The sequence below is a fragment of the Phaenicophaeus curvirostris genome, chromosome 1 (assembly GCF_032191515.1).
Source record: "Phaenicophaeus curvirostris isolate KB17595 chromosome 1, BPBGC_Pcur_1.0, whole genome shotgun sequence".
Taxonomy (NCBI): Eukaryota; Metazoa; Chordata; class Aves; order Cuculiformes; family Cuculidae; genus Phaenicophaeus; species Phaenicophaeus curvirostris.
The window spans coordinates 81,905,977-81,931,900 of NC_091392.1; the positions used below are offsets into that span (position 1 = coordinate 81,905,977).

General features: G+C 41.4%; 1 protein-coding gene across 4 annotated transcripts in view; it reads left to right on the plus strand.

Annotated features, from left to right (window-relative positions):
- KIAA0930 (KIAA0930 ortholog) overlaps positions 1-25,924 on the plus strand; it is a 98,314-nt gene that overhangs the window by 16,526 nt on the left and 55,864 nt on the right. For all 4 annotated transcript variants that reach the window (XR_011338071.1, XR_011338072.1, XM_069864619.1 and 1 more), the window contains exon 2: positions 23,775-23,923. Coding sequence is in view for 2 of the 4 variants with exons in the window: in XM_069864619.1 (XP_069720720.1) it covers positions 23,775-23,923 (149 nt within the window). In the remaining 2 variants the exon portion in view is untranslated. The remainder of the gene's footprint in view (positions 1-23,774; positions 23,924-25,924) is intronic.

Below are 25,924 nucleotides of genomic sequence, written 5' to 3' on the forward strand. Positions count from 1 at the left end.
GAGAGGAGCTACGAGAGGATGTTTGAACTGTGGTGTCATTTCTGTCACAAGATCACAGATCTTCATGGGAGTTGTTCTGCTGGTCTTTAGCTGTTTTCTGCATAAGGAGATTTTCGCTTTGGTGTAGGAAAAGCAATTCAGTTTGTGGAAGAACTTCTCTTTGTGTTATGTATTGTTCTCTTTTTTCATTGTACATTAAAGATGTGCCTAAAACCACACTCAGTATAACTTCTGTGAATCACTTCTCTCTTGGGTGAAATTGAGTGAAACAGAAAATAATGGAAAAGAATGTTTTTAATTCAGAAACAGCTGTACAAGAACTAAGAGTAAGGAGGCAACTGAGAAACATGTTGGGTTGGTTGATTGCTCTCCAGTTCCCTTAGTTCCAAAGGTGTTCCTCATATAGGTGAGATTTTTTTCATTGCTGATGCAGCAGGCTTTTATGAATTTAATCTTGGAAAAATGAAACATACTAAATGTTGAGCTTTCCTTTTTGTTAGCGCTCATTGACTGTGTTACATGTTGTTGATAAAGAGGAATTCAAACCAAGGAGCTCTGGGCTGAATTTCCTTAATATAAAGTTGTGCAATTTCATATTATGGCTGCATTTTAAGTGTTGCCTGAGAGAGTTCTATTATACCCTCTTCTAGGCAGGTTAACATATCCTCTTGGACAAGAGAACATTTGATATCTTGATTGTTGTTCTTGGATGTACATGCCAGTCGATTCATTCTTTTAGTCGTGTTAGAGCTCTGCAATGTGAAGATTTGAAGAGCAAGGAGCAAGAGGAGATAGTTTTGTGGAAGGCCTGTACGTGCCCCCAAACTGGTTGCATTAGAAACTCTGCCCCTGGGTTTAGCTGATTTACAGGCATTGTTTTCACAGAACAAGTTGGTATTACCTGGTCTTGGAGCTGTAATAGTTCTGTAATAGTTTCTCTGCTCAGTGCAGTTGAAAGAGGAGTTGTTAGAAGATATGAGGGAAAGGGTGGAAATCAGGATTTTGCCATAGAGTGTTTCCATGGAATGTGCTCATCTTTGATATTATAGACTTGGAAAGGTTCAAAGAAGGGCACCAGAGGTGCTATGTGCGTGACTTCTGTATGAAGGATGTTTAACTGGTAGGCTGGCACTTCTGAACCTGGAAAAAGGATGCTTCAGTTCTAGTTTGTGATGGAGACTTGTAAAGTGGGTGGCATGAATACTGTATTGTAGGTAGTAACTGGTCACTGTGTTGTCCTGTGAAGAAAGCCATTGCATAAAACTGGAAATTGGTAGGTAAAAAATAGCCCAACCCCAAACACAAAATGTGTGGTAGAAGCTGTGGGATTCATGGTTATAGATATCTCTGCGTTGTAAAAGCTTACATGGGTCCAAGGAAAGCATGAACAGGAGGTAGAACAGAAATCCAGGAGGATCTGCCACATGCACAGGTCTCTGGTACAGAGGATCACTGACCTTTATCGTCTGCTCCTTCATATCCACCTACATTGCCTACTGTTTAAGGCATGATACTGGGATAAACAAACTTTGGTCTGGACTTGGAGTTCTCACATGCTGGCTTTGTATTCCTTGGAATTGCAAGGAGAATGTTCCCCAAGGGATTTCCTCATCAGGAATGCCCTGCAATGGCATTTCTCTAGGTAATGGCTTAATACGGAAAGAATTCTAAATATTCTTCTTTATTTTTGTACTTTACAGTTCTCAGGTATCTGAATTTAGCATCTTTGTGCTATTTCTATGCTGTTCTTTTAGTAACTCTGTGGAGTTACAGGATATATAACTTTGAAGATTAAACCCAATGTAAGAAATTGTGCTGCGGTGTTAATTCCAAGCAGCTAGTAAGAGGTGAGAAGAATAAGCTCTTTTATGTCATCGTTTAGTTAACCAAGGAAGACCAAGGTACTGGCATGGAACTGATTTAGGAAGAAGTTAAGCTACAATTTTGTGGTGTCTTGTCAGTACACCCAAATCAGTAGTTCTGGACAGATGATAACAATTATGTTGATAACCAGCATCTAAGTAGATCATCAGTATCTTTCTTATGTTTCCATTGATGATCTTAGGCTCATCTATGTGTATACTTCTTTTGAGTCATAATATATAAAATCAAGAGCATTTTTGGAAAAAGGTATAGCTTAAAGCACATTTTTCTTTAACTATAATTGAAATATTTGGAGGATTTTTTTTTTTGTAAACTGATTTGTCTTTATGACAGGGTGCAAATATTGCCTTATGCTGACAGATTGGATAGAGTCAAGCAGGGCTACTAAGTGACTTTACTCAAACCAAAAGAGTTGGAGACAGGGGAAGATAACCCTCTTCTGATGTTTTTGACTTGAGCTTTTTTCTGGAATGCTAAGTTTATTACTAAAATCTGGGATACAAAGAGCAGCATACTGCATTAAATAATTCTGCTAATGTGTTTATGAAGTTTGCTCAAAGTCCATAGATTTATCTTTTTTTTTGTCAGCTTCACAAAAGCTGAATCTTCAGTAATGTTATCTTAAGTAATGTTATTACTGAATGTTTAGTGATGTTAATCCTGAATGTGAGGATGTCTAAGTTTTCATATCTCCCGTACAAAACAACATCATTTGAGAACATTTCTTTTTGAACTTACTGTCTGAATATGTGAGAGAGCTCCTCCAAAATGATCAAGTGCTATGGTTATCGCTATCTGACTCTGCCTTTCACTATTTTTTCTCTTTCTGATTAGACTCTTGTCTCTTATGATTTAGGTGTGTGGAAGTGTTGTGCCTCTTCTCCCCCTGCTTTGTTACTGAAGAAGTACTTAATCTTTCGGACCTTAAAACAAATGTTCTAAAAGACCCTTCAGTTGCTGAGTTGTTAAGCCCTGCTGTCTACTTTGCATTCCGTCCCTGGGGAGATCTGGAAGGCCAGAACCTCTTTTGGTTGCTTTTTTTTCTTCCTTGGGGGTCTTCTCTTTTCTACTATTTTTTTTTTTTGTTGTTAAAAACCTGCTGAGACCTTCCCTTTCCCAAACTTAGTGCTGCAAGTGGTGGAATTGGTACTTGTGTTTATGGATTTTTTTTTTTATGCCCCATGTGCTTCTCTTCCCTTTCAAAAGTCTCTTGAGCCTAGTAGTAACATTGGGGCTGAGTCAAGTCCTTAAAAGCATTTAACATGCATTAACTGTTTGTATCTTTGACTGGAAGTGCTGTCATTGTGTTCTTTTGCATAGTATAATGTACAGTATCTGGAAAGACTGCATGGCATTATATTAATGAATCTAGAAGCTGTGGTCTGGTGTAATTTCTGTCTAGATGTACAGAGAGTCCTCTGAGGAGGAGGAGAAGAGTTTAGAACAGTGGGAGCTGCAGGAAAAGGTGGGTAAACAGTATTTTAGGCCTTAGAGATGGTTGTAGGATAGCAAGACCGATGACTTTAGAGTAAAATCATTATTTAAACATAAACGGTAAAGTAACTCAAAAAGACAGCTCCTGACATGCTAGACGAATGTAGGAATTACTTCTCTAGTGATAAGCCTTTAAATGGAATAATTACAACAACCTCTAAAAAATGCACTCTAGAAGTCAGGATCGTAGCTAGTTATACCTGATGACAGTAATGTATAATTAGGTGCCTGGACTATATTTAAGTACTTTTATACAAAATAAGCAGAAAGAGTTGGAATAAAACTACTACCACTTTTTTTCTGTACTTTGTAAAAAGTACTTCTCTTGCAACAGTCTGAAGAGAGGGAGGTCAATGCTTTTGCTGTATTAACAGTATCACTGATACTGTTAATAAATCAGAAGTAACTGACGGATCAACACCCCAATTGTTTACTTTCACAGAGGAACTGTGCTCTGATCTCTTGGCATTGGTTGTGTCTGCACTCCTCTTCCTGCTTGCCAACGGCTAACAAGGCGGTGGAAAGAAAGACCTCCAAATACATTACAGAAAGACTATAATTACATTTATTAGGAAGTCTGTGTGCATGTGTTAGATTAGCACTAGCTATCCTTGTCTTTTGATTTTGGTAACTCAGTTCTGCAGCCAAGCTTCTTAATCAACACAGATTTACACAAAACCCTGGTGTAATGCTTGACTATGGGGAGGCAACTGGGCGTAAGGATTTTGATGTTCCTGCCACCTTGCCTGTAGCAGTTTCAGGAAAGAGATGGGGAGAAGTAGGCTGTGTGATTGTTAAGGTGTCTGGGAGCAATACATTGGCAATTCTTCTGTGGAGCCTGCAAAAGAGTTCCTTGTTATGCCTGGATAGCTGGGCTGGTTTTTGTGATGCCTCAGTCACTTGCTAGGGCTTACAGCAAGAGCCAGAAATGTCCCTAAAATAGACTAAGAGATTTGATGGAGGATGGTAGCACAGAGAAATTTGTGTGATAAAACGCAGTGTGACACCTTACGGAAGAGGAAGGTAGTGCTGCTTTACCAAATCTCTCATCATGTTTTATGCACTTGTGTGTTATGCTCCTATACTCGGTGGCACTAAGGCTGAGACTGGGATCAAGTGTGTGAGATACAAACGAAAGGGGTGCCACCTGCCAGGTCCTTCCCATCACAGAATCACTAGGTTGGAAAAGACCCCCAGGATCATTGAGTCCAACCATTCCTATCAAACGCTAAACCATGCCCCCTCAGTACCTTATCCACCTGTCTTTTATGCACTTCCAGGGAAGGTGACTCAACCACGTCCCTGGGCAGCCTGTTCCAGTGCCCAATGACCCTTTCTGTAAAAAATGTTTTCCTGATGTCAAGCCTGAACCTCCCTTGGCAGAGCTTGAGGCCATTCCCTCTTGTCCTGTCCCCCGTCACTTGGGAGAAGAGGCCAGCACCCTCCTCTCTACAACCTCTTTTCAGGTATTTGTAGAGAGCAATAAGGTCTCCCCTCAGCCTCCTTTTCTCAAGGCTAAACAACCCCAGCTCCCTCAGCTGCTCCTCATAAGACTTGTTCTCCAGCCCCTTCACCAGCTTCATTGCTCTTCTCTGGACACACTCCAGAGCCTCAACATCCTTCTTGTGGTAGAGGGGCCCAGAACTGAACACCGGATTCGAGGTGCAGTGTCACCAGTGCCGAGTACAGAGGAAGAATAACCTCCCTGGACCTGCTGGTCATGCCATTTCTGACCCAAGCCAAGATGCCATTGGCCTTCTTGGCCACCTGGGCACACTGCTGGCTCATGTTCAGTCGGCTGTCAACCAACACGCCCAGGTCCCTCTCCTCCAGGCAGCTTTCTAGACAGACTTCTCCTAGTCTGTAGCACTGCACAGGGTTGTTGTGCCCCAAGTGCAGGAACCGGTGTTTGGCCTTGTTAACCCTCATGCCATTGGTCTCAGCCCACCGCTCCAGCCTGTTCAGATCCCTTTGCAGAGCCTCCCCACCCTCCATGAGATCAACACTTCCTCCCAACTTAGTGTCATCTGCAAACTTGCTAAGGGTGCACTCGATGCCTTCATCCAGGTCATTGATAAAGACATTGAACAGGGCTGGACCCAGCACTGAGCCCTGGGGATCCCCACTTGTAACTGATCTCCAGCTGGAGTTAACTCCATTTACCACCATGCTTTGGGCCCGGCCATCCAACCAGTTTTCCACCCAGGAGAGTGTGCACCTGTCCAGCCCAGAGGCTGACAGTTTCTCAAGCAGAATGCTGTGAGAAACTGTGTCAAAGGCTTTACTGAAGTCCAGGAAGACCACATCCACAGCCTTTCCCTCATCCAGTAGTCGAGTCACTTTGTCGTAGAAGGCGATCAGGTTAGTTTGGCAAGACCTGCCTTTGTGAACCCATGTTGACTGGGCCTGATCACCTGGTTCTCTTGCATGTGCTTCATGATAGCACTCAAGATCACCTGTTCCATGATGTTTCATGATCAACTGTTCCCTTGTTTCTTGACTGGTGAGGAAAGGATAGTTCTTGGTCAATTTGAGCTTCCAAGTACTTTGAGTTCAAGCTTCAGCCTTGCCCTGCACTAGAGGCCTTGAACAGAGAGTTTCTTCATTGTGCCTCTGTTTCCATTGTGCTTCTGAATAGATGCTGTTTGTGGGACATGCCTTTCCCAGCCTGATGTGGTTCGAACTGGCCCACAGGTTCAGAAGTCGTTGTGGGTGTTATGGTGGGACGTGTGCTCTTGGGAGCCTGTCTCAGGATGTGGAAGCAGACAGCTCTGGCAGGAGAGGCCATGGAGAAGGGGACAGCTGGTGGCCTTGGGGTTCATTCCCGGAGCCTGAGGCCATGGTGGTGGCTAGTGTTAGCGCTTATTTCAATGTGGAAGGAAGCCCCTTTGTTGCGGTGTTTCCCAGGAGTCTTTGTGGAGCCTGGGCTGGCTGTTGCCTGCACTTGTGGAGTAACTGCATAGGTGGGAGTATACGAGAGAGGTGTCTCTCTGATTCCCCCACCCCAAGAGCTGGAGGAGCACTTCCATGCCTTTCATGTTTCCTGTGACATCATCAGCACAGCATATGCATGTGTGAGGGACCCTGGTAGCCTTGCTCTATAGGGAAGGGCAGAGCACAGCTGCCTCAAGCAAGTCCAGTTCCAGGTTCCCACCCAGGACTGGTGGGAGGAGTGCCAACAGGAGAGGAGAGAGGCAGCTGTCACCAAGCTGTCAGCTCCAGCGGGTCCATTCCCTGGTTCCCTCTGTATCTTGGTAGAGCATGGGCAAATTGGCAAGGATGACTGGCCACACCTCAGGTAGAATTGGTGGAAGAGAGTTCTCGCTTGTCTGCAGGCATGGAAAAAGCCCTGTAGAGTGCCCCCTGAGCAAAGGAAACACCTTTTATTCTGTTTATACACATTTATAAATGCTTGTTTATTCTAACTTCAATTTGGCTTTTCTGCATCTAGTTTTTTAATGTATCTAATATCACCTTTTTTAAAGACAAGATGGGAGTGCTTTTTATTTGTTAGGCAACATAACAGAGCAATCCTTCTTTACGTACTTCGAAACTTTGCTTGTGGTACCTGTTGTATTAGAATCATAGAATAGTTTGGGTTGGAACCGACCTTAAAGGTCATCCAGTTGCAAACCCCCTGCAATGGGCAGGGACACTTCTCGTTCGATCAGGCTGCCCAAGGCCCCATTCAACCTGGCCTTGAACACCTCCAGGGATGGGGTATCCACAGCTGCCCTGGGTAGCCTGTTCCAGGGCTTCACCACTCTCACCGTTAAAAAATTCCTCCTTATGTCTAGTCTAAATCTGCCCCTCTCCAGTTTATACCCATTGTCCCTAGTCCTATCACTACAAGCCTTTGTGAACAGTCCCTTCCCAGCTTTCTCTTAGCCCCCTTCAGATATTCATCTGTTAAGTAACCAATTAAAGAAATTTCCCTGCCAAAGCATGGCCAAATAAATCTTTAAAATCGGGCAGGGGGGGTGGGAGGGTTGGGGTCTGGGAGTAGATGGGTTAGGGGGAAGGTGTCAGCCACAGCTTGTGCTTATATGTAAGGCCTCTGTCCAAGGTGTTACATTTATCATCTCACCAGGATAGACCCATGTACCAGGTCTGGCTTGGGTGGAATTAACTTTCTTCGTAGCCACCTGTATTGCAAGCAGGTTTTTCAACGTGCCTTTCTGCTTCAAAAGGTCTTTAGAATATGAGGCAGTATCCCTGATAACCCAGTTTCCTTACACACCTATTGATCAAAATTAATGTATTTGGGCTAAAATCAGCACACATGGGTTGAAGTTGTTATTTGCACTTCTGTAAATGCGTGGCTTTGCCATACTTTGATGCACTTAACCAGCATCCTTGGGATCTTACATCGAAGTTCCCCCCACCTGGGGTTATCCTGGTGTGTTGGGAGCAGCTGGGGCAGGGGCGGTGCCGCTGTCCGTGGTGCTGACGCTGGGGGCCGCCCCGCGGGCAAGGCTCCAGGGCACCTGACCAGGTTTCAAGCAGGTTTTTAATGCTTGGACACTCAAGCCCATCCAGTTCTAACCCCCCTGCCATGGGCAGGGAAATCCCCCACCAAACCAGGCTGCTCAAGGTGCCATCCAACCTGACCTTGAACATTTCCAGGGAGGGGGCAACTTCCCTAGGCAACTTGTTCCAGTGTCTAACCACCCTCATCATGAAGAATTTCTTCCTAATTTCTAGTCTAAATCTTCCCCTCTGCAATTTAAAGCCATTCCCCGTCATCTTATCACTATATGTCCTTGTACAAAGTCCTTTCCCAGTTTTCCTACAGCCCCCTTCAGGTACTGGAAGGCTGCTATAAGGTCTCCCTGGACCTCTCTCCTCTCCAGGCTGAGCAACACCAACTCTCTCAGCCTGTCCTCATAGCAGAGGTGCTCCAGCCTTCTGATCATCTTCATAGCCCTCCTCTGGACCAATAACAACAGTTCCATATCCTCCTTATGTTGAGGATTCCAGACCTGGACACAGTAGTCCAGGTGAGGTCTCACGAGAGTGGAGTAGAGGGGCAGAATCACCTCCCTTGACCTGCTGTTTTAAAATTGTTTTGTTCATGTACAGATGATGATGGTAAATTTGCTTTGAACTCTTTTATGGAACTCACCTAATTACTATGTAATGTGTGTTTTCTACAGTGATTTCATGCAGTTGATTATGAACCTTCCAATACAACTTCTTTCAACTTTTTGGGGGGAGGTAAACAGCTTTTGAAACAGTATTATTGAGAACCTAAGTGCCTATGATGCCTTGAACCACAGGGATTGAGAGGACAGGCAGCTGAGCAGGAAATGACATAGGTGGCATCATATGACACTGTATCGGTCCTGTCTGGTGGGGTGAAACACTGGCAAATCTTTGGTGAGGTGAATGCATAGACCTGAGAGGAACGTGTGTGCTCAAACTTGCCAGTTTATGGCCATTCTTTGTGGAGTTTTGGGAGGCCGGAGGGACCCGGTAGGACTTCTGTTAGAATGTCTACAGGATGAGTAAAAGAATCTGGTCTTTACAAATCACTTGAAGGCTAAAGAAAAGACAAGTGACAATTTTGATTAGGCAATTTCTACTCTTTCAGACCCTTAATATTGCTGGGTGGAGCAACATAGGAAAATACAGTGAGTGCTTCAGTATCTGCTTCTCTGAAGTGGTGTTTTCTGCTCATCTCCCTTCTGTTTACCTCCATGAGGTTCTTTAGTTTCTGAAGATAATGAAAAGGAGGAAAGAAGCTCTTTGTCCCAGACTTAGCTGGAGGAAGAGGGTCTGATTGTTTTCTGTGTTATTACGAGAGAGAGGACAACTTCTTCGCACTCTAACACACTCCAAATATTTTAATTTATATCAAGCCACAAGCTTGTTAAGAGGTCACTGATGCTGTGGGAATTTGTAACTACATAGGATAAGGTATAGGTATGGTTTTCCTTGAAATCAATACTTACTTGATTGTAGCTATGTTACATCCCCTTTTATGAATTTCATGGCTTATCTACAGCTGTTTTTTTGGATGAGCATTAAGCAAGAGGTATCAGTTTTTCTTGCTGGGTTAATACTGAGTCCAATTATTTTATTAGCTTGGTGCCTTTAATTTGCTGTGTTTTCTGTGATCTCTAGAAGGCAGCTCTCCCCTGTAAACACTACTTATCTGTGAGATTACTGGCTTGGGCTTCTAAAGAATGAATACCTGGAATTAATGAGAAAAGACATGCGGTAGATCATCAGGAGGCTCATGCTGAGAGGATTTGAGAGGCTGCCAGACTCAACTGTGTCTGATGGAGATGAGTGACTCCATAGCAGAGGTTGTAGAGTGGTCATTGGTTCTGTTCCTCAGGTGCTTAAAGCCTGGCAGACTAACAAAAAAGAACTCAAGTCAGTTCAGGGTAGTACTCTGAATTACAGCTGTTGAGTTGCAAATTCAACACGCTGTCCTGCTCCAAGGGAAGTACTTTATGGTGGAAGAAGGAGCCATCAGCCACATATGACAACCTTTGATGTTTTTCCAACAGAAGTTGTGTATTTGGAGTTGCTTTGTGTGCATCCATGATGGAAAGGCAGTACTTTCATGCATTCCTTCCTATCCCCAGGCTGCTTGTGCTAGTATTCAAGATTTGAACTTTAATTCATCCCAGGAGAAAATCTGTGATCCAAATAGTGCACTAGGCTATTTTCAGTAAGTGCTGTACTACAGGAAGACTGTGTTTTTAATTCCACTCTGTTATGCATTTTAGTCAGGAGATTCATTTAATTGTGCAGATTCTAATGTATGGAAGTGTCTTCCTCATGGCAATTTATTGTCCTGACACATCAGGCCTAGGAAGATTTTTTTCTTTATTCCAGGTATTACAACGGTCTGTGTTAATATCTGGAGGAGAGATAATTTTGTACTCAGATGGTGATTTATTTTTATTTTTCTATCTCCAGCTGGGAATCCTTTTCCATAATGATTTCTGCTGTTTTCTTTCCTGTATTTTAATTTCACAGAAAATTTCTGACAAATGCTTTTAGTGCTTAAACAGGGCAACAATAGGGATGTGGCAGTGATGTGAACGTTAGTCATCTTGACAGCTTGACAACTGATACACTGCAAAGAAAGCTCTTTTTCTTTTTTTCCTGCAGAAAGAAATGCATATGTCAAAGGTATCAAGATGTCAGGTTTCTGACATAAGAAAGCTGGATGGGAGAGCAGATAAGAATTGAAGTTTTTAATTTGTGAGTTACAAATGCTAGGCCTTGGCAGTAACTCTCCTTTCCTCCCTCTCCCACCTGTTTATCACTGTCATACTCCTTTTCTTTTTTCCAGTTGCCTTGTGTGCCTGAAACCCCAGCCACTCACTTGGCTGCATTTGCTTAGGTGTATTCTGTAATGGAATTAAGTTCTTGTTTCACTAGAAGCAAGAAAGGTCAGGGTCCTTGTTAGTAAAACCAGAAATATTTCATTTCTCTTGTCTGCTCAACTCATGCCTCTTGGAAATGCCTGGTGTTTCTAAGCTATATTGAAAGACTGTAGAATAATTGTTATGCATTTATGGCTTTTAATACTAAATTCCCCCTTCCTTTAAGTTAATTTTCTTGCTTTGATCTTTCAGATGTTCTGAGTCTTGGTGGTGTTTGGCTAAGAACAATTGACTGAAGAATTGATTTCATTCCATGTAGCTAGAAATATTTGTGTCAAAATGTCATTCAAAGCTTGATGGTACATTCTGTATTTTCCTCAAAACATGTAGGAATATATGTGGGTTGGTTCATGATCTCAGGTGATGCAAATACCAGAGGAAGCTGGATGTTGGTATGCTTGGAGGCTAAATGGATGCTGTTTTCACTTTGTGATGGTGCCATAAATCTGGGCTTTATGGGGAGAAAACCAAGATGATGAGATAAGATTAATTGTGTTCCCCTTCCATTTTGTTGGTTTACCCCTATCTTGCTTTCTTCACTGAGGGTAAGTTACAGTGGCTCTTCGGTAACGTATCAACAAAACAGGTGTTGCTGTGCGCTGTATAGTCCACTTGGCTACGTGGCAAAAAGGCTTGTGTTGAGGGCTCTCCCTGTCAGTTCCCTGCTTGTTGATGATGCAATCAGTTTGTATTTTATTCATACCCTGCTTTGTCTTTTCTTGAAATGTGCTCAGGTAACATTCAATCAGTTTTCAACAAAATCTCAGTAGGGTTTAGGGACTGGAGCAGTTATGCGTATGAGGTTTGGGAAGGAAGCTTAGTTCTGGCCCAGTCTCACAGCTGGAAGGCTAAAAAGAAAAAGGGGAGGAAGCAAGGAAGGAAGGAAAAAAATAGGAAGGAGATCATTTTGTATCTTTTGCAGCCTGAGTATAAGGAATTTTACTCTGTAAAGAGCGGGCATGTAATTCTGGTGTCACTGTTGTGCTGTGTATGGGTAAAAGTATTAGCACGTCCTAGGAGCATGCAATCATCCACATGTATGTGTCCCTTAACTTGGTGTGTTGTACAGTTACTCACACCTGTGCAAGTGTTGAGTTAAAGGACCTGGAAGTGTCTTGAAATAGTATCTTAAAGTTTACAGGATGGGACTAAAGTAGGGATGGGCACCACTTCAGTTTCATCTTGTTGGTTTTTTTTTTTTTTCAGTTTGCATAGCTTTCATTGCACATGATCACAGAATCACTAGATTGGAAAAGACCCACCGGATCATCGAGTCCAACCATGCCTATCAATCACTAAACCGTGCCCCGCAGCACCTCATCCACCTGTCTTTTAAACACCTCCAGGGAAGGTGACTCAACCACCTCCCTGGGCAGCCTGTTCCAGTGCCCTATGACCCTTTCTGTAAAAATTTTTTTCTTGATGTCCAGCCTAAACATCCCCTGGTGCAGCTTGAGGCCATTCCCTCTTGTCCTGTCCCCTGTCACTTGGGAGAGGAGGCCAGCTCCCTCCTCTCTACAACCTCCTTTCAGGTAGTTGTAGAGAGCAATAAGGTCTCCCCTCATTCTCCTGTTCTCCAGGCTAAACAACCCCAGTTCCCTCAGCTGCCCCTCATAATACTCGTTCTCCAGCCCCTTCCACCAGCCTTGTTGCTCTTCTCTGGACACACTCCAGAGCCTCAACATCCTTCTTGTGGTGAGGGGCCCAGAACTGAACGCAGTGTTCAAGGTGCAGTCTCACCGATGCTGAGTACAGAGGGAGAATAATGTCCCTGGACATGCTGGTCACACCATACATGCCAAGATGCCATTGGCCTTATGCTAGTAGAGAATGCTAGTAGAGATGTTATGCTTGTAGAGAGTGCTGAGACCACTTGAGAAGTCCAACGACTTGAAAATGAAAATTAAAATCAAGAGAACAGCTGTATGTGTTCTTTCAACTTAAGGAAGCAAGGCTGACCACAAAAGAAAGCGTTCCTTACTCTATTTTCCTGAGAGGGAACTGGCCAGCTTCCCAGGGTAGCCAAAATAGCTTGGAACAGAAGCCAAAGCAAAATCAAAGCAATCCAGTCCTGGCCATTACAGCAGCCCTCCTTTGTGCCACACATTGCTTTGAAGTGTTCTTGCTTCTTTTGTTCTGCGTGGTTGCTTTTAATGACAAAGTAAAATTTAAAGATTAGCTTGGGAGTACATTGGTGTGGCCTTTCATTAGCGTTGGAGGGCTAAGTTGTAACTGCTACCTTCAGTCAGCTGTTCACTTCAAAACTAGCGCATTTTTTCTTCTGAGATCTGGATGAAAGGATTTGTAAGACATAATCCTATTCTACCAGGATGTTCGTAACCTTTTTTTTTGTTACTGCTTGCTACCTGTGAGTGCTTTTTTAAAAAATACTCCTGTTTACTGAGGGAGCTGTTTCATGTGTGTCTTCATGTCTTTCACATTACATTTTATAAAACATTCAAGGCTTCTTAACTCTAGTTTAATCTTGTGATATAGGTGTTTACTGTTCAGTCGTCACTCCCAGTCTCTGTGTGCTTTCAGTGAAACACGGACTATTTGAAATCCCTGTTTTGTAGCCAGAGGAGGTATGTTGAATGCAAAACTTTTAAAACGTTGTGGTTTGATTGCTGTAGTAATAATTGTCCATTATTATCTTGTGTTCTTAAATGACATATATTTCAAGTATATAGTTACTAGAATTGGGCTAGAATTTACACCAGTTCTGGTCATAATGACAGCTTGCAGAATCTGGCATCATTTCTGATAGGCTCTCTCTTAGCTTGCTATATCTGTTAGCATTTCCAGTAACCTTTCCCTTCGTTTGATTTAGTTCATCATTTTCGTCCAAGATGCTTTCTTTTGCATTTAAAAACAGAAAAAAATCTGTTCATTTATTTTTATGGAAAAGAAGCTTAAAATAAATCATATTTAATGGACAAATCCAGGGCTTTGGAAAGAGAGAAAGTATTAATTTCTAGATTCCATACATGAAGGAATTTTTAAAGGATTCTGTTTGTCTGCTGTCTCTTAGTTAGCTGTTTTGAAATCCTGATTTTATTCTATTTGTTATGTGTCTTCTCAGGGAAAAGGAGACCCATAATGGGAATTTTGAAATAAAGCCAAGGGATAAAGCAGAAAGAAATGTGTAAAATTAATAATAATAATGTCACATAATAAAGTGGCACTTAGAAACACAAGTCCTTTGACTTTCCATGAAACTTATACTTCAAGTGCTTGCGGTTGCTTGGACATGGGATCTGGATTCCGAAGTTGGGTGTGTTTCCTGTGATAAGTGCATTTTTGCTTCTTTCAGAAGCCAAATATAACCTTGGATTGTACTTCCTTGCGTCAAATGGATATGGCTACCTGTAGCAATCCCACTTGCAGAATCTCTTGGCTGTACGCTAAAATTTGCTGTTTGTCCATGGCCATTGCCTGGAAATTATACATTTATCACCTGCTAATAATAAGCAGGAGCTAATAATGCTAATCTGTTCCTATGGCTGTACACTTGTTTCCTGTAAGCCACAAGAGGAATCTTATCTTCTTCCTCTAGGAACGCTCTAGCTGGCTCCTTTACAGTGTGTTTTTTTCCAGAAGTGGAAAAGTTTTGTCATGGGTGACAGTCTTTATGTTGTTCCCCTCACCAAAACTAGTTCTGCATGTTACGAAATATTTTTAAAAACCGAAAACCCACCAACAAGAACAAAACAATAAAAACGCACCCAGAAGGCAACAAAACATTCCCCCCAACCCGCCCTAAAACTACACAAATCTTTGATATCAAAATTAATTCTATGAGTCTGAGAACTTCGTGAGTTTCAGAGAGGAATTCCTATATTCATAAGGCTTTTTTTCCGCAAGTTACTGAGGCAAACTAGGATAATTCCAAGGGTCTAGAAAGGACAAAAATCTTCATGTTTTAAGGTGCAGCACAAGGTCCATTGGCTAAGCGTTAGGGTGAGACTTCAATCTGTGGTGGGTTATCCCTTACCTACCTGTTGTGAAATGATTCTTGTTTTTTTCTGAGGCTCTTGGTCCCTGTTAGAAACAAGATGTTGTGCTCCATGGTTGGTCAGAAGGAGCTCAAGTGGCAGGTCTTATATTTTACTCGTGTGTTTCCATAAGAGGATTTCCATATGATCTCTTCAGGTTCTAGACACTTTTTTAAGCTTCATTGGCAGGTAGTTCTGCTCTTCACTAAGCAGATGCTCCACATGGAGAGCTGGTGGCTTATGTCACTGCTCACGTTAACAGATGCTGTTTTTATAGCACTTGCAAGGGGGCAAACACTTCTAAATGCTAGTGTGATATAAAACAGTGCATTATACATGATATCTGTCTTGAAGCATTTTAATTTCTTTAGATTTTTTTTTGTAATGTAAGAGTTGGTCACTGTCATCTTGAAGTGAAGCCCTTATCCATGAAATAATCATTCTTCAACATGTATCTTTGGGGGGGGGGGTTGGAACTCGATGATCTTTGAGGTCCCTTCCAACCCTAACTGTTCTATGATTCTATGATATCTATGCTGCTAATTTCATCATTGCAATATTTGACTTGAAAAGCTCAGAAAGTACCACTTTGAACCCTAATTCTTTTCCAAAAAGTGAAGAACAACTGATGATTGTTGACGTATGTGATGTTAATTGTTCCTTGGTATGACTGGCAGTAATTGTTAGTGTTAGAGCACTGAGAACTGATGGCTCAACATGCGGAATTTTCCTCCCTGTCTTACCGATACATGTAAGAGCCAAGCCAATGGAGAACCGTTATTATTCAGCTTTCACCCTTACAAGCTTAATGGTCAAGTTCAGTGAATTTAGGATTTAGCCTTCAATTTGTAGCTATTAGAAAGCACGTTTCTCTAAGCTCTTTCCAGAAACATGGCCTTGATGGAATTCATCTGATGTTTTCCTAAAACAAAAAATATTTGGAAAAGGAACAAATCTAAATATATTAATTTTTTTGTGTGTCTAACAGGAAATGTTACTCTAAATTTTAGGCTGAAATCTGCAACGTTCTTGGGACAGGTTATTCCTCTGAAAATTATCTTTGCCTTTTCTTGCTGCTGGAATGCAAGCAAACACAGTTAACATTAGAAATATTTTCTGAGTACAGTACTCCTTGTACTATTTATTGCAAGCCCTACACAAAAGAAGGCATTCTTAACATAATGATAGATGGATCTAAATGTTGTTGTCTGGTTCTTGCCTATCATCATTGTAACAGTGATTTTGATAAGGTACATTTTGTTGCATCAGAGTTATTTGTGGGTGAGGCTTAGTTGGGAATAACATGCACTCCTAAGAACCTAGGGGAGGTATTGGGAAAGTTTAATTTGCATGAATTATTTTCTCTCCTAGGCAGAAAAGAAGAGATTGTTTATGATACCCAAAGTGATCATAGAATCATAGAATAACCAGGTTGGAAGAGACCCACCGGATCATCGAGTCCAACCATTCCTATCAAACACTAAACCATGCCCCTTAGCACCTCGTCCACCCGTGCCTTAAACACCTCCAGGGAAGGTGACTCAACCACCTCCCTGGGCAGCCTGTTCCAGTGCCCAATGACCCTTTCTGTGAAGAATTTTTTCCTAATGTCCAGCCTAAACCTCCCCTGGCGGAGCTTGAGGCCATTCTCTCTTGTCCTGTCCCCTGTCACTTGGGAGAAGAGGCCAGCACCCTCCTCTCTACAATGATGCTGCAATATAAATGAACTATTTCATATTTTCCAGGGAGACAGAAAACTGGTTTTAGTTGAAGTTCATGCTATGCTTAAGAAGGTAGTAAATTGTAGTCACAAAGATAAACTGCCTGTGAATTGTCTACTGTCTAGATGTTTCAAAACGGTGCTATATTGGGACCAAAGCTTTCTGTCTTAACATTTATGGCACAAATCTGTCCCATCCAATGAAGAGCAAATGGGTAGGGGTGTGGTTATGGTATGGGGAACCTGTACTTCCTAAATACCATCTCTGCAACTCATGTTCCTTGGTGCATCAGCCTCAGTCCTGATGATATAGCCTCTGCAGATAAAGGAGAAGGCTTTAGAACCTAGGCAAAGTCAGTATCTAACTACATGAATGAAAATGCATTGTATGGGGATCGGGAGGAGCATGGGGCAGTGGGGTCCACCACTAGTGAATGTCAAAGACACTTGAAGGTTATACTTTGGTCCTTGGAATCAAAAGGTTTTCGATAGTGGCATTTTTTTTCCTTTTTTTCCCCCTCAAGCAATATCATTCTGTTGCTTTGCAGTGGAAGGCAGAGGGATAGATGTGATGTGATTGACAGGTACTTTACTAGTATGAACCATTAGACTGCATCGCTGCAACAGTGGCTTGACCTTTTATAGAGAGTTTCAAAGTGAAAGCTCTGTGATATAGCAAGGAAATTGTCACTGGTTAGGGTAAACTGTGATCTTCAGGGCAGAATTACATTTAGAACAGAATTATATACACACTATTGTTTGGTTTAGCATAAAGCTTGAGTGCAATTTCTGTGTAATTAGCTCCGAGTCATTTCTGTGTGTTGGGAAATGGAAATCATCATTTGAAAATGAGCTCAGTTCCTCTGAATCTCTAGTGGTTTGGACTTACTATTTTATGGAATTGTTCACAGACCTTCATGGAAGTCTTTATAGGCTATTCCTGAACATAGAAATGTGTTTATCTCCACACAGAGGACTACATTTGTCTATGATCCAAGTGTGGCAGCGCCTGGCTCACATTATTCTGGGCCTTTGAGACAATTGTCTGGTGAGAATAGACTAAATTTAAGATGTGTACTGAAACTGTATATTGATTCTGGGAATCATACAGATATCTGCTATTTAGTTGTGGTTAAAGAATTTGATAATTATGAGAGAGGTGATATCTATTGGAAATAAGTAAATATGGCACAGCAGCTGTAAGATTAATTGGCCTAATGATTTTTCTCAGCCTTTTTCAGTGCTTGAACCTCAAATTCCATCATCTCCCTTCTAGACATGCTATGAAGCCAAGGTTTAAATCAATTATTTATAGTCTAATACATGTGTGCAAGTTTGAAAGCATGACAGAGGAGATATTTTTAAAATGTCATAGGAATGAAAGGGAAGAGCAGCAACATTTTTTTGGTTTAGACTGTTTTTCGTTCAACTTCAAATGAGTTTCCATCCATCCTCCTTGTACGTTACTGTCTATTACTAAAGAATCGTGTGCTGTACTTGTTATAAACTTATTCTCTCATCTCTAATAATATCCTGCTTATCCTTTTAATATTATGTTAATGGATATGTGTATGTTACCCCCATTTTAGTGTGAGGGGAAAAAAGGAAGGTTGTGTCTATGGCAGAGTAGGGTTTTTAATCCGTGACATCTGTCTTGTCCCTGTCGCTCCTTTTACCATGATGCCTTCCTTTTCTAGCTAGAGTTCTGCCAGAAAAACTTGTGTTGAAAGTATATGTTGTCTTTTCTGACAGATTTAGGACTTGCATGCTTGCAAAAGCTCACTTCTCACTGTGCAGTGTCATTAGAGCTGGCATCAGTGGAGGTGCTCCTTTCCCAGCCCCAGGTATTTGAGAGGAAGATGTTACAAGGATGTACTCTGGGTGCTTCTTGTTTGGTATTGCATTCCCTCTCTTTTGCCTGCTCTCAAATTGTTGATGCTTCAAATTGTTGATTCAAACTTCTGAAAGTTTGAAGTCCTGTGTTTTGTGTAAGGTCAAACTGAAGGGATTAAATGATGGTCTTTTATGTAAGTGTGGGAAGAAGACTGAACTTCTGATTTCTAATGATCTGGCTAGCTGGCAGCTATCATGGTACAGGGGATATCCGTTCTGATTTTATACATTCATATAACTATAAATTATAATTATAAATTTTTAATATCAAAGGTAGCTTTAATCTATGTGAAGCACTTCTCATATTGCCCTTGAAGAATACTTGGCTAAACTCAAACCAAAAATTAAGTACAATGTGTATTGCTCAGAACTCTAGCTTTGCTTTCCATGGTGGTGCTATAAAGGTCTTCATAAGCATTTAATTAACCCCTAACCATATGCAGATGCTCATTTTGCAGGTTATAGCACTGTGGCAGCATTGGATGAAATGAGTTTTATGACATTTCTCACTTAAAAGTAGCTCGTGGCAGGCTAGAGGAATAAAAGCATAGGAAGAAGCTCTGTCTAGCTGAAATTATTGTTCCTCTAAGCTCTTAGGAACACTTTTATGCTGGAAAAAAGAAATCCACTAAATGCAGAATCTTTTTCTTCTGTTCCTTTGAAGCAAAATAATATGCTGGCAGTTCTCTTTATCAATTGATTGTTTGGAAAGCATTAATTAAAAAAAAATAATCGTAACTTCTTATGTGGATCTGGAGTCAATTCCCCAAAATGAATGCTCAGTATAAAAATCTAATAGGTAAAATCGCAGACTTTTATTACATAGCAGCTGGCATAAATCTTGCTGCTAATGAGGATAAAATCCATGTAAATGAATCATTACAGTAAATTGTTGTAATTAGGATTTATTCATGACAAAGGTCTCATAATTATATAATCAACTTTTAGTGTATTAAGATTTATAGTCTGAACTCTTAATTCCATTTTATTCATTTAGAAACAGAATTTGATAGGGGAGGAGTGTTTTCGGGAAGCTGTGTTGCTACATGCTCTCAACTACAGATGGAATTAGAGTCCTTTTGCAAATATCATCTAATTCTGGTGTTGCAGAAGACTCAAATTCTCCACTGGTGAAAAAAAAAACCAAACCCAAAACAACCCTGTTATTTTAAAACGTCTCCCTGAATACTGAAGTCAAAGCTTCCAAGGCTTTTAAGTGCCAGGTGTTTCATTAAGTGCCTTACAGCTTAGTATATATGGTGGTGTATATGCATGCATGCACATCTTTTGAGCGTTATGCAAACCACAATGGACCAACATGATAGAAAGCTGGTGTTGACTCGTTATTGTCCAGGCTATGAAAAGTTGGCTTCTGATTTTGCTCTTGGTCCTTGCCAGGTGGATAGAAGCAGTATCAAGTATAATAGCCGAGGATTAACGTCATCAGCCATCCAACTGCGAGCTGAGTCTGTCCACTTCTGTGGTGGGCGGCAGTTAATGGGGATGGGACTGCTCTTCGAGTTCTGCTGTCTTGAGTGCAGCTGAGGCCCCACAATGGGGTGCCGTGGCAAAGGCTGAGAAATTAAGGCTTTGTGCTTTCTTTTGTCTATTGAAAAGAATAATTTTGTCTGCTGGGCTGTTAGCCTGACGGTTTCGAAACCATTACCCAAAACATTTTTAAAAGCAGTTTCCAAGCTTCTTCTTGGCAAAGCTGGAAGGTTTCCAGTGAGGTGCTGTAAACCACCAAAATAACTGTTAGGGGTATGCTGGGCTTTTGAGGATCTAATACTTAAAGGCAAGCTTGAGTGATCATATTGGATTTGACAGCTTCTGGCTTGAAATTGGAATAGATTTTTATTCAAGTTTAAAGAAGTTTGGATTACTGTTAAAAATTTTCTTGTCTCTTTTCCAAGTAAATGCTATTTAATAGTAGATTTTAAAGGCTAGTTCTTTTTTCTGTGCTGTTCTTTATACTTACTGTTTCTACCAAATTTAATAAAAGCAGCTATATTGCAGTGACTTGGCTCTTTTTGGCTTCAAGAAAAGTCCTTTAGCCACCGCAGTCCAAACAGTTAGAACAATTACAGCAATGTCTGCAGGTGTCCCTGAAGCTTGGAGGACAATTTTACGTCTAATCTGTTGCAGGTGAGGTTTTTGAACTGACGGCCATCCAACACTGCTATAAGGGGTTTCAGGTTTTTTTCCCCACCCTGGGTTATTGCTGCAGTAGCTTCACTGCCTCAGCACTTCTGTCTGTTTTTTCCTTTTAGATTTATGTTGAATACATTGAATCAATTTGTCCTACCTTCCCCAACAAGGGTACAAACATACATGAATTCCTGGTACCTTACCTGGTTTTGCTATTCTGCATGTATTGATGCCCTTTTATAACCACCCATAAATAGTTCAGAAGAGCCTAATAAATCTTGTGCTTTGCTGCGTTAAAACATATCTGATGGTGACAGCTTTTATGATTTTTGCAGGAACTGCTGGAATCCGAAAGTGGTTTAACCCTCATTCATAATGCTGGGTTTAGATAACTTGATTTTTGCTTCATAAGGAAAAAATATTCCCCCTGCCTGGTAGGCGAACATTTTTGTATAAATTTAGGACTGTCTTGGCTAGGATTACGTTGTTTACTCATTTATGAAGCTAAACCAAAGGGGTGTACTTTTGAACACTAGAACTTTTTCAGAGATGGTTCCTAAAGAATGTAGATTCTTCTTTCTTTTTCCTTTGATTTTCCTAGAACTCCGGATGAAGTCAGGGCAATCCTCTTGCCCTCCCTCCCCTCCCCTCCCTTCTCCCCATTTAATTAAGGCTGGGAATTCAGGTACTCAAAAGCCATGAGATTTAATAAGTTTCTTTGAGACCATTAATGAATCACAGTGAATGCATGCCCTGTTTTCTACTCTTTGCTAAATATAGAGGTGGGACTGGGTCATGATGTCCTCGGTTGTCACTGGTACCACAAGAACTTAAGAAGGTCAACTTCTCAACCAAGTTGACCTGTTATCTTTACAGCTGTAGGTATTTTTGCCTTTACAATTCCAACTGAGGGGGCTGCTCTTGAACTTCATAGCTTCAATACTTAGGAATTGGCTTTGAATTTCCAGCCTTATATACATGTTGGTGGGCAGTTTAGAGCCATTTGTCTTTGTGTCAGCAGCAGATCCTTCACCTGAATAGTTCTTTTTCTCTTCTTGGTGTTTATCTGTGAATACACTAACTGATAATAATCCCATCCTTTCTCAGCCTGGTTTTGGGAATCAGAACACATTTGAATCCCCTCTGATCTTGGGAGGCTTTCAGACATAGCTGTTTGCCATACAGTCCTGTTCACCTGAGCCCAAGGGAGGGGGTGAGATGGTGCAGATGCCCAACATGCCATATCTGATCTCTCCAGGGCTTGATTCCCTTCGTCTGCTGGAAAAACTGGATAGTATTTAAGTGCATTGCAGTCTTTATTCACAATAGCACGTTATGTTCTCTGCTGCCTTAAGTACTTGAAGTGACTTCACTGCAGCTATGCAAATAAAACAATTGCAGTGTGGCCTGGAATTAACCTGCACTTGGAACTAAGCACCTTGGCCTTTTTATGTTCTCTCTCAGGATTTTTATTATAATTTTTTAAATACAATCAACTATATACATACTTTCATGTACTATCCTACTTGATGTTGATTAATGTATTCTGTGCATGGCCCATCAGTGGAATTTCATTTTGTTTTCAATATTACTTTTATATTTAGCTGGAGAGACACAAGAATTTGATTTCAATCACCCATTTGTCTAACCTCCCACCCGCCACAGTAATTAAAGATTGGAACAAAGATTTGTCTCACAAATATTGCACAGACAATGAAGTAGGAAAATGTGCTGAGTTACACTTGTGGATTAAAAGATCGATTGCTTTATGAAGCCACCAATGTCTAAGAAAAGTCATTCATTGTTATGGTATGTGTCAGCTTTCTTGGCAGTTGACTGGAAAATATTCTAAAGCAATAGCTCTAATTAAATGCCTCTTTGCTCTCATGCAAGATTCCTCTCTCTGCAGAACTATTTTGGAGGCGGGGGGGGGTACTGCTGGGAGGGAGACACTCCAATGGTGAATGGTTGCTGAGGGCCAGGGAGTGACATGTGTACCTATCTGTCAGCCAGTGTATCGTTTTTAGGAAAATAAGACACTGCAAAGGATAGAGGCTGTGGAGGGCGGGTTGTCAGCTGCATGTGTGTACATATGCCCCACTAACCTGTCTCAGTGTCTTGTACGTAACACTATGATCCATCATCCAATTTAGATTTTTGCTTCTTCTCAGAAATACAGTTTTGGTTTGGGTTTTTTTTAGTGTTTCTCCTTTCACAGTTTTTGAAACAGACTGTGTCTGACTAACAGCTGCAGTTATCTCTCAGTAGGGCTTCAGGGAAGGGCTGCAATTACTTCAGCAAGGAGCCTCCAGTAGGAGTGAAGCGCAGTGGGCAAATTCAGCTCCGTTGTCACCAGACTCAGTAGTGGCTTCTCTAGTTGTCTATATGAATTTTGGTCTTTATCAATGTCCAAGGTTTATAGCACTGAAGAGGTGCAGCACCTTTTGCTGGCTTATTAAAGTGAAATGCTTTGAATAGTTCCACAAAATGTGTTACCACCTCTACTGTGCCTCCTTTTCTTGGTAAGAAGCCAGCTGCTATGCTCTTTCTCATGCTGATGTAATTTGTCTCCTTGAACAAAGCTTTATTGTATCTTCCTCTTCCCATTTTCCCTCTTCTCCTCCTGCTTTTTCTTTTTGATTGGGATTCAGGACTTCAAAACTCCTCATTTCCTTGACGGTTTTATTCCTTGTCAAAGAGTGAATTGCAGCTGCCCCTGCACAGGTCCGTTTTTGTTCGTGTGTATAGATTTAAGGAAGGTATCAGCTGCTAGTTTCTAGGATTTGCTATGCTCCTTCAGAGCAAATAAAACAACCGTTTGGCAGCTGATAGTTTCGCATCATTAACTGGAGCATACATGGGCACTGCATACCTTTCAAATTACTTCTTGAGTGCTGCTTTGATGTATTCTTGCTGAGTGCACTGGTCCTGTCCTTCTCCATGGCATCGGCACAGCCAGGGTATACTGATGGGCCCTGATCTGTGTGTGTTGTGTGGGCAAGCAGATTGTTTGCCAGAAGGTGGTTTTGATTCACGATGGCTGTGGGTTCATACCGAATGTCAGCTATGCTGTACACTGTAGAAAAAGTGACTCTGAGCTGTGCAAGAGCACTTGTGCTACAGTTGGTCTTGACTGCACCATATGTAGCAAGGACTTTGGGTGTCATGTTACGCCAAATCAAATGTGACATGCCAATTCCACAGCTTATTTCTCCTTTCTTTTATGCCTCTTAGGGTGTTTCAAAGATGACCGTATTGTGTTCTGGACTTGGATGTTTTCAACGTATTTTATGGAGAAATGGGCCCCCCGGCAAGATGATATGCTCTTTTATGTCCGTCGAAAACTGTCCTATGTCAGTGGTGATAGCACGGAGGGGAAGAAGGTGAGTAATAATATACTGTAACCTTGGAAATTTAAGGTAACGTGGGATTTGGTGTTCTGGAGTACCCGAAACTCATGAAGAACTACAAACCAAGGATAAGCAATCTCCAGCCCTGCCCACCACAAGAAGTTATGCAAAATTGGCCCGTAGAGAGATATCATGGTTAACGCTGTGAACACGAGGAGCAGTATAAGTGAGCCTCAGTATTCCAGACCTGATGAGATCAAAGTTTGCGTGCTTTTTCGAGAAGCTTTTATGTTCATCAGCCTGCATTTAGGGGGAAAGGGAGGAAATCCATGCTGATTTTTATTTTGCTTTTCAATTATGATACTTTATAAATTGAAAGTTTTAAATCTGTAGAAAAAGAGGGGAAAAAAGGAGTAAGATGGTCACTCTGGTATTTCTAGAAGATCCCTTCCTAAGATTCTAGAGTATCAGGAATGGACACCTATTGTGTACTCAGCAGCAGAATTTATGTAGCCTCCTGGAGCTGGGATACAGGAATGACAAGCAGTGAAGAAACAATGGTACTAAGAAAGATGGAAACTAGGAGAAGATAGCAAAATGTTGTTCTTTCTCTGTTAGATTAGTGGTTTAGTAGTCTTCAGCCTGTGTGCTTGGAGCTTTAAGACTTTTGGAGGAATCTTTGTCCTAATCCTTGTTTAAATGGCTATGAATGCATTCCTGGTTCACATCAAACAACACTGTGGGTTTGTTCAGCTTCATAAAAGCATGGATAGTTTAACCTCTTACCCTTCCCACTAGGGAAGGTGAACCTCAGAGGAAGACTGATTGCTTGAATTCATTGACAGACCCCTGATCAGTCTCTGTTGCACTTATTAATCAGTTTAAAGTGTTTGAACCTCTCATGGAAAGGAAACAATGAAATAAACCCTTGCATTTACTCTCAGAGCTTTATTTAAGTGTCTTAAAAGCATCATAAATAATTTTTATTTCTGAGGGGGTTTCATAAGTGGTAGTTATTACAAAATCGGCATTAGTGAATCCCTTGCTGTAAAAACTAAGATGGAGAGTGTGCTCCCCCTTGACTGTTTGCATTTTGCTCAGCCTGTGAGAAATTAACCTGTGACTTTTAAGTATTTCAGATGTTTTATGAAAACTGTGCAGTTCTCCTTCTGTTTGCTTTTAGCTCACTACTTTGCAGTAGCAGCTCTGCTTGCATCTAATTTTTGAGCTTTTCCTTTGCAATGAGGCACCAAACAACTATCCCTACTCTGAATTATGGCTATTGTTTTTATTTTACTCTGTAGTTTTGGCCATTCTTTCATGAAAGATGGTGTCAAAATACCAAAGATAGTGTCAAAATACCAAAGTCATGTCATTAAAAGGAGAAGAAGCTAGAGACTGATATTTAAAGAAGCTAAATATAACTTCAAGCATCCCTGCCACTATACCAAATTGTGTGCTCTCATTTGCAACCCCTGAGGTAGACTGAAAAGGTGGTTGAAGGGGAGAGGTCCAGAGTTGTTTGGGACCATGAAGGGCTAGAATTGGAGCTGTACTGTCAGTTCCTTCCTCATGCCTAGGCTTTGTTGAACAGTTGGGTGATGATTTCTCCATGTGCTATGCAGAAGTTGGCTGTAAGGTAACTGTAGAAGTGGATGTCTCTGTAGCTTGGATGTACAGTGAATAAAGTTCATTGCAGTTCTTCCATAGACGGTATATATGTGCTCTGCATTTGCCTGACCATGGTAGGTTTTGACTGAAGAATGCTGGCAGGAATGTGTGAGCTGAACCGTTGTCCTGCGACATCTAAGAGCATTAGTTTATATTCATGAAAATAAGATTTGCACAGCTTTGAGCATAGTAATCTTCTGTAGGACTGATGACAACAACAACAAAAATGGATTGAGCAAGGAGGGGCTGTTTGTCTGAATGCTGACAATGGCAATTGTTTTCTGAGATGACGAGCTCATGCAGCAGGTTCACATCATTTGCATGCTGTGGTGTGATGATTCATGTCAGCAAGAAACAAGTGTT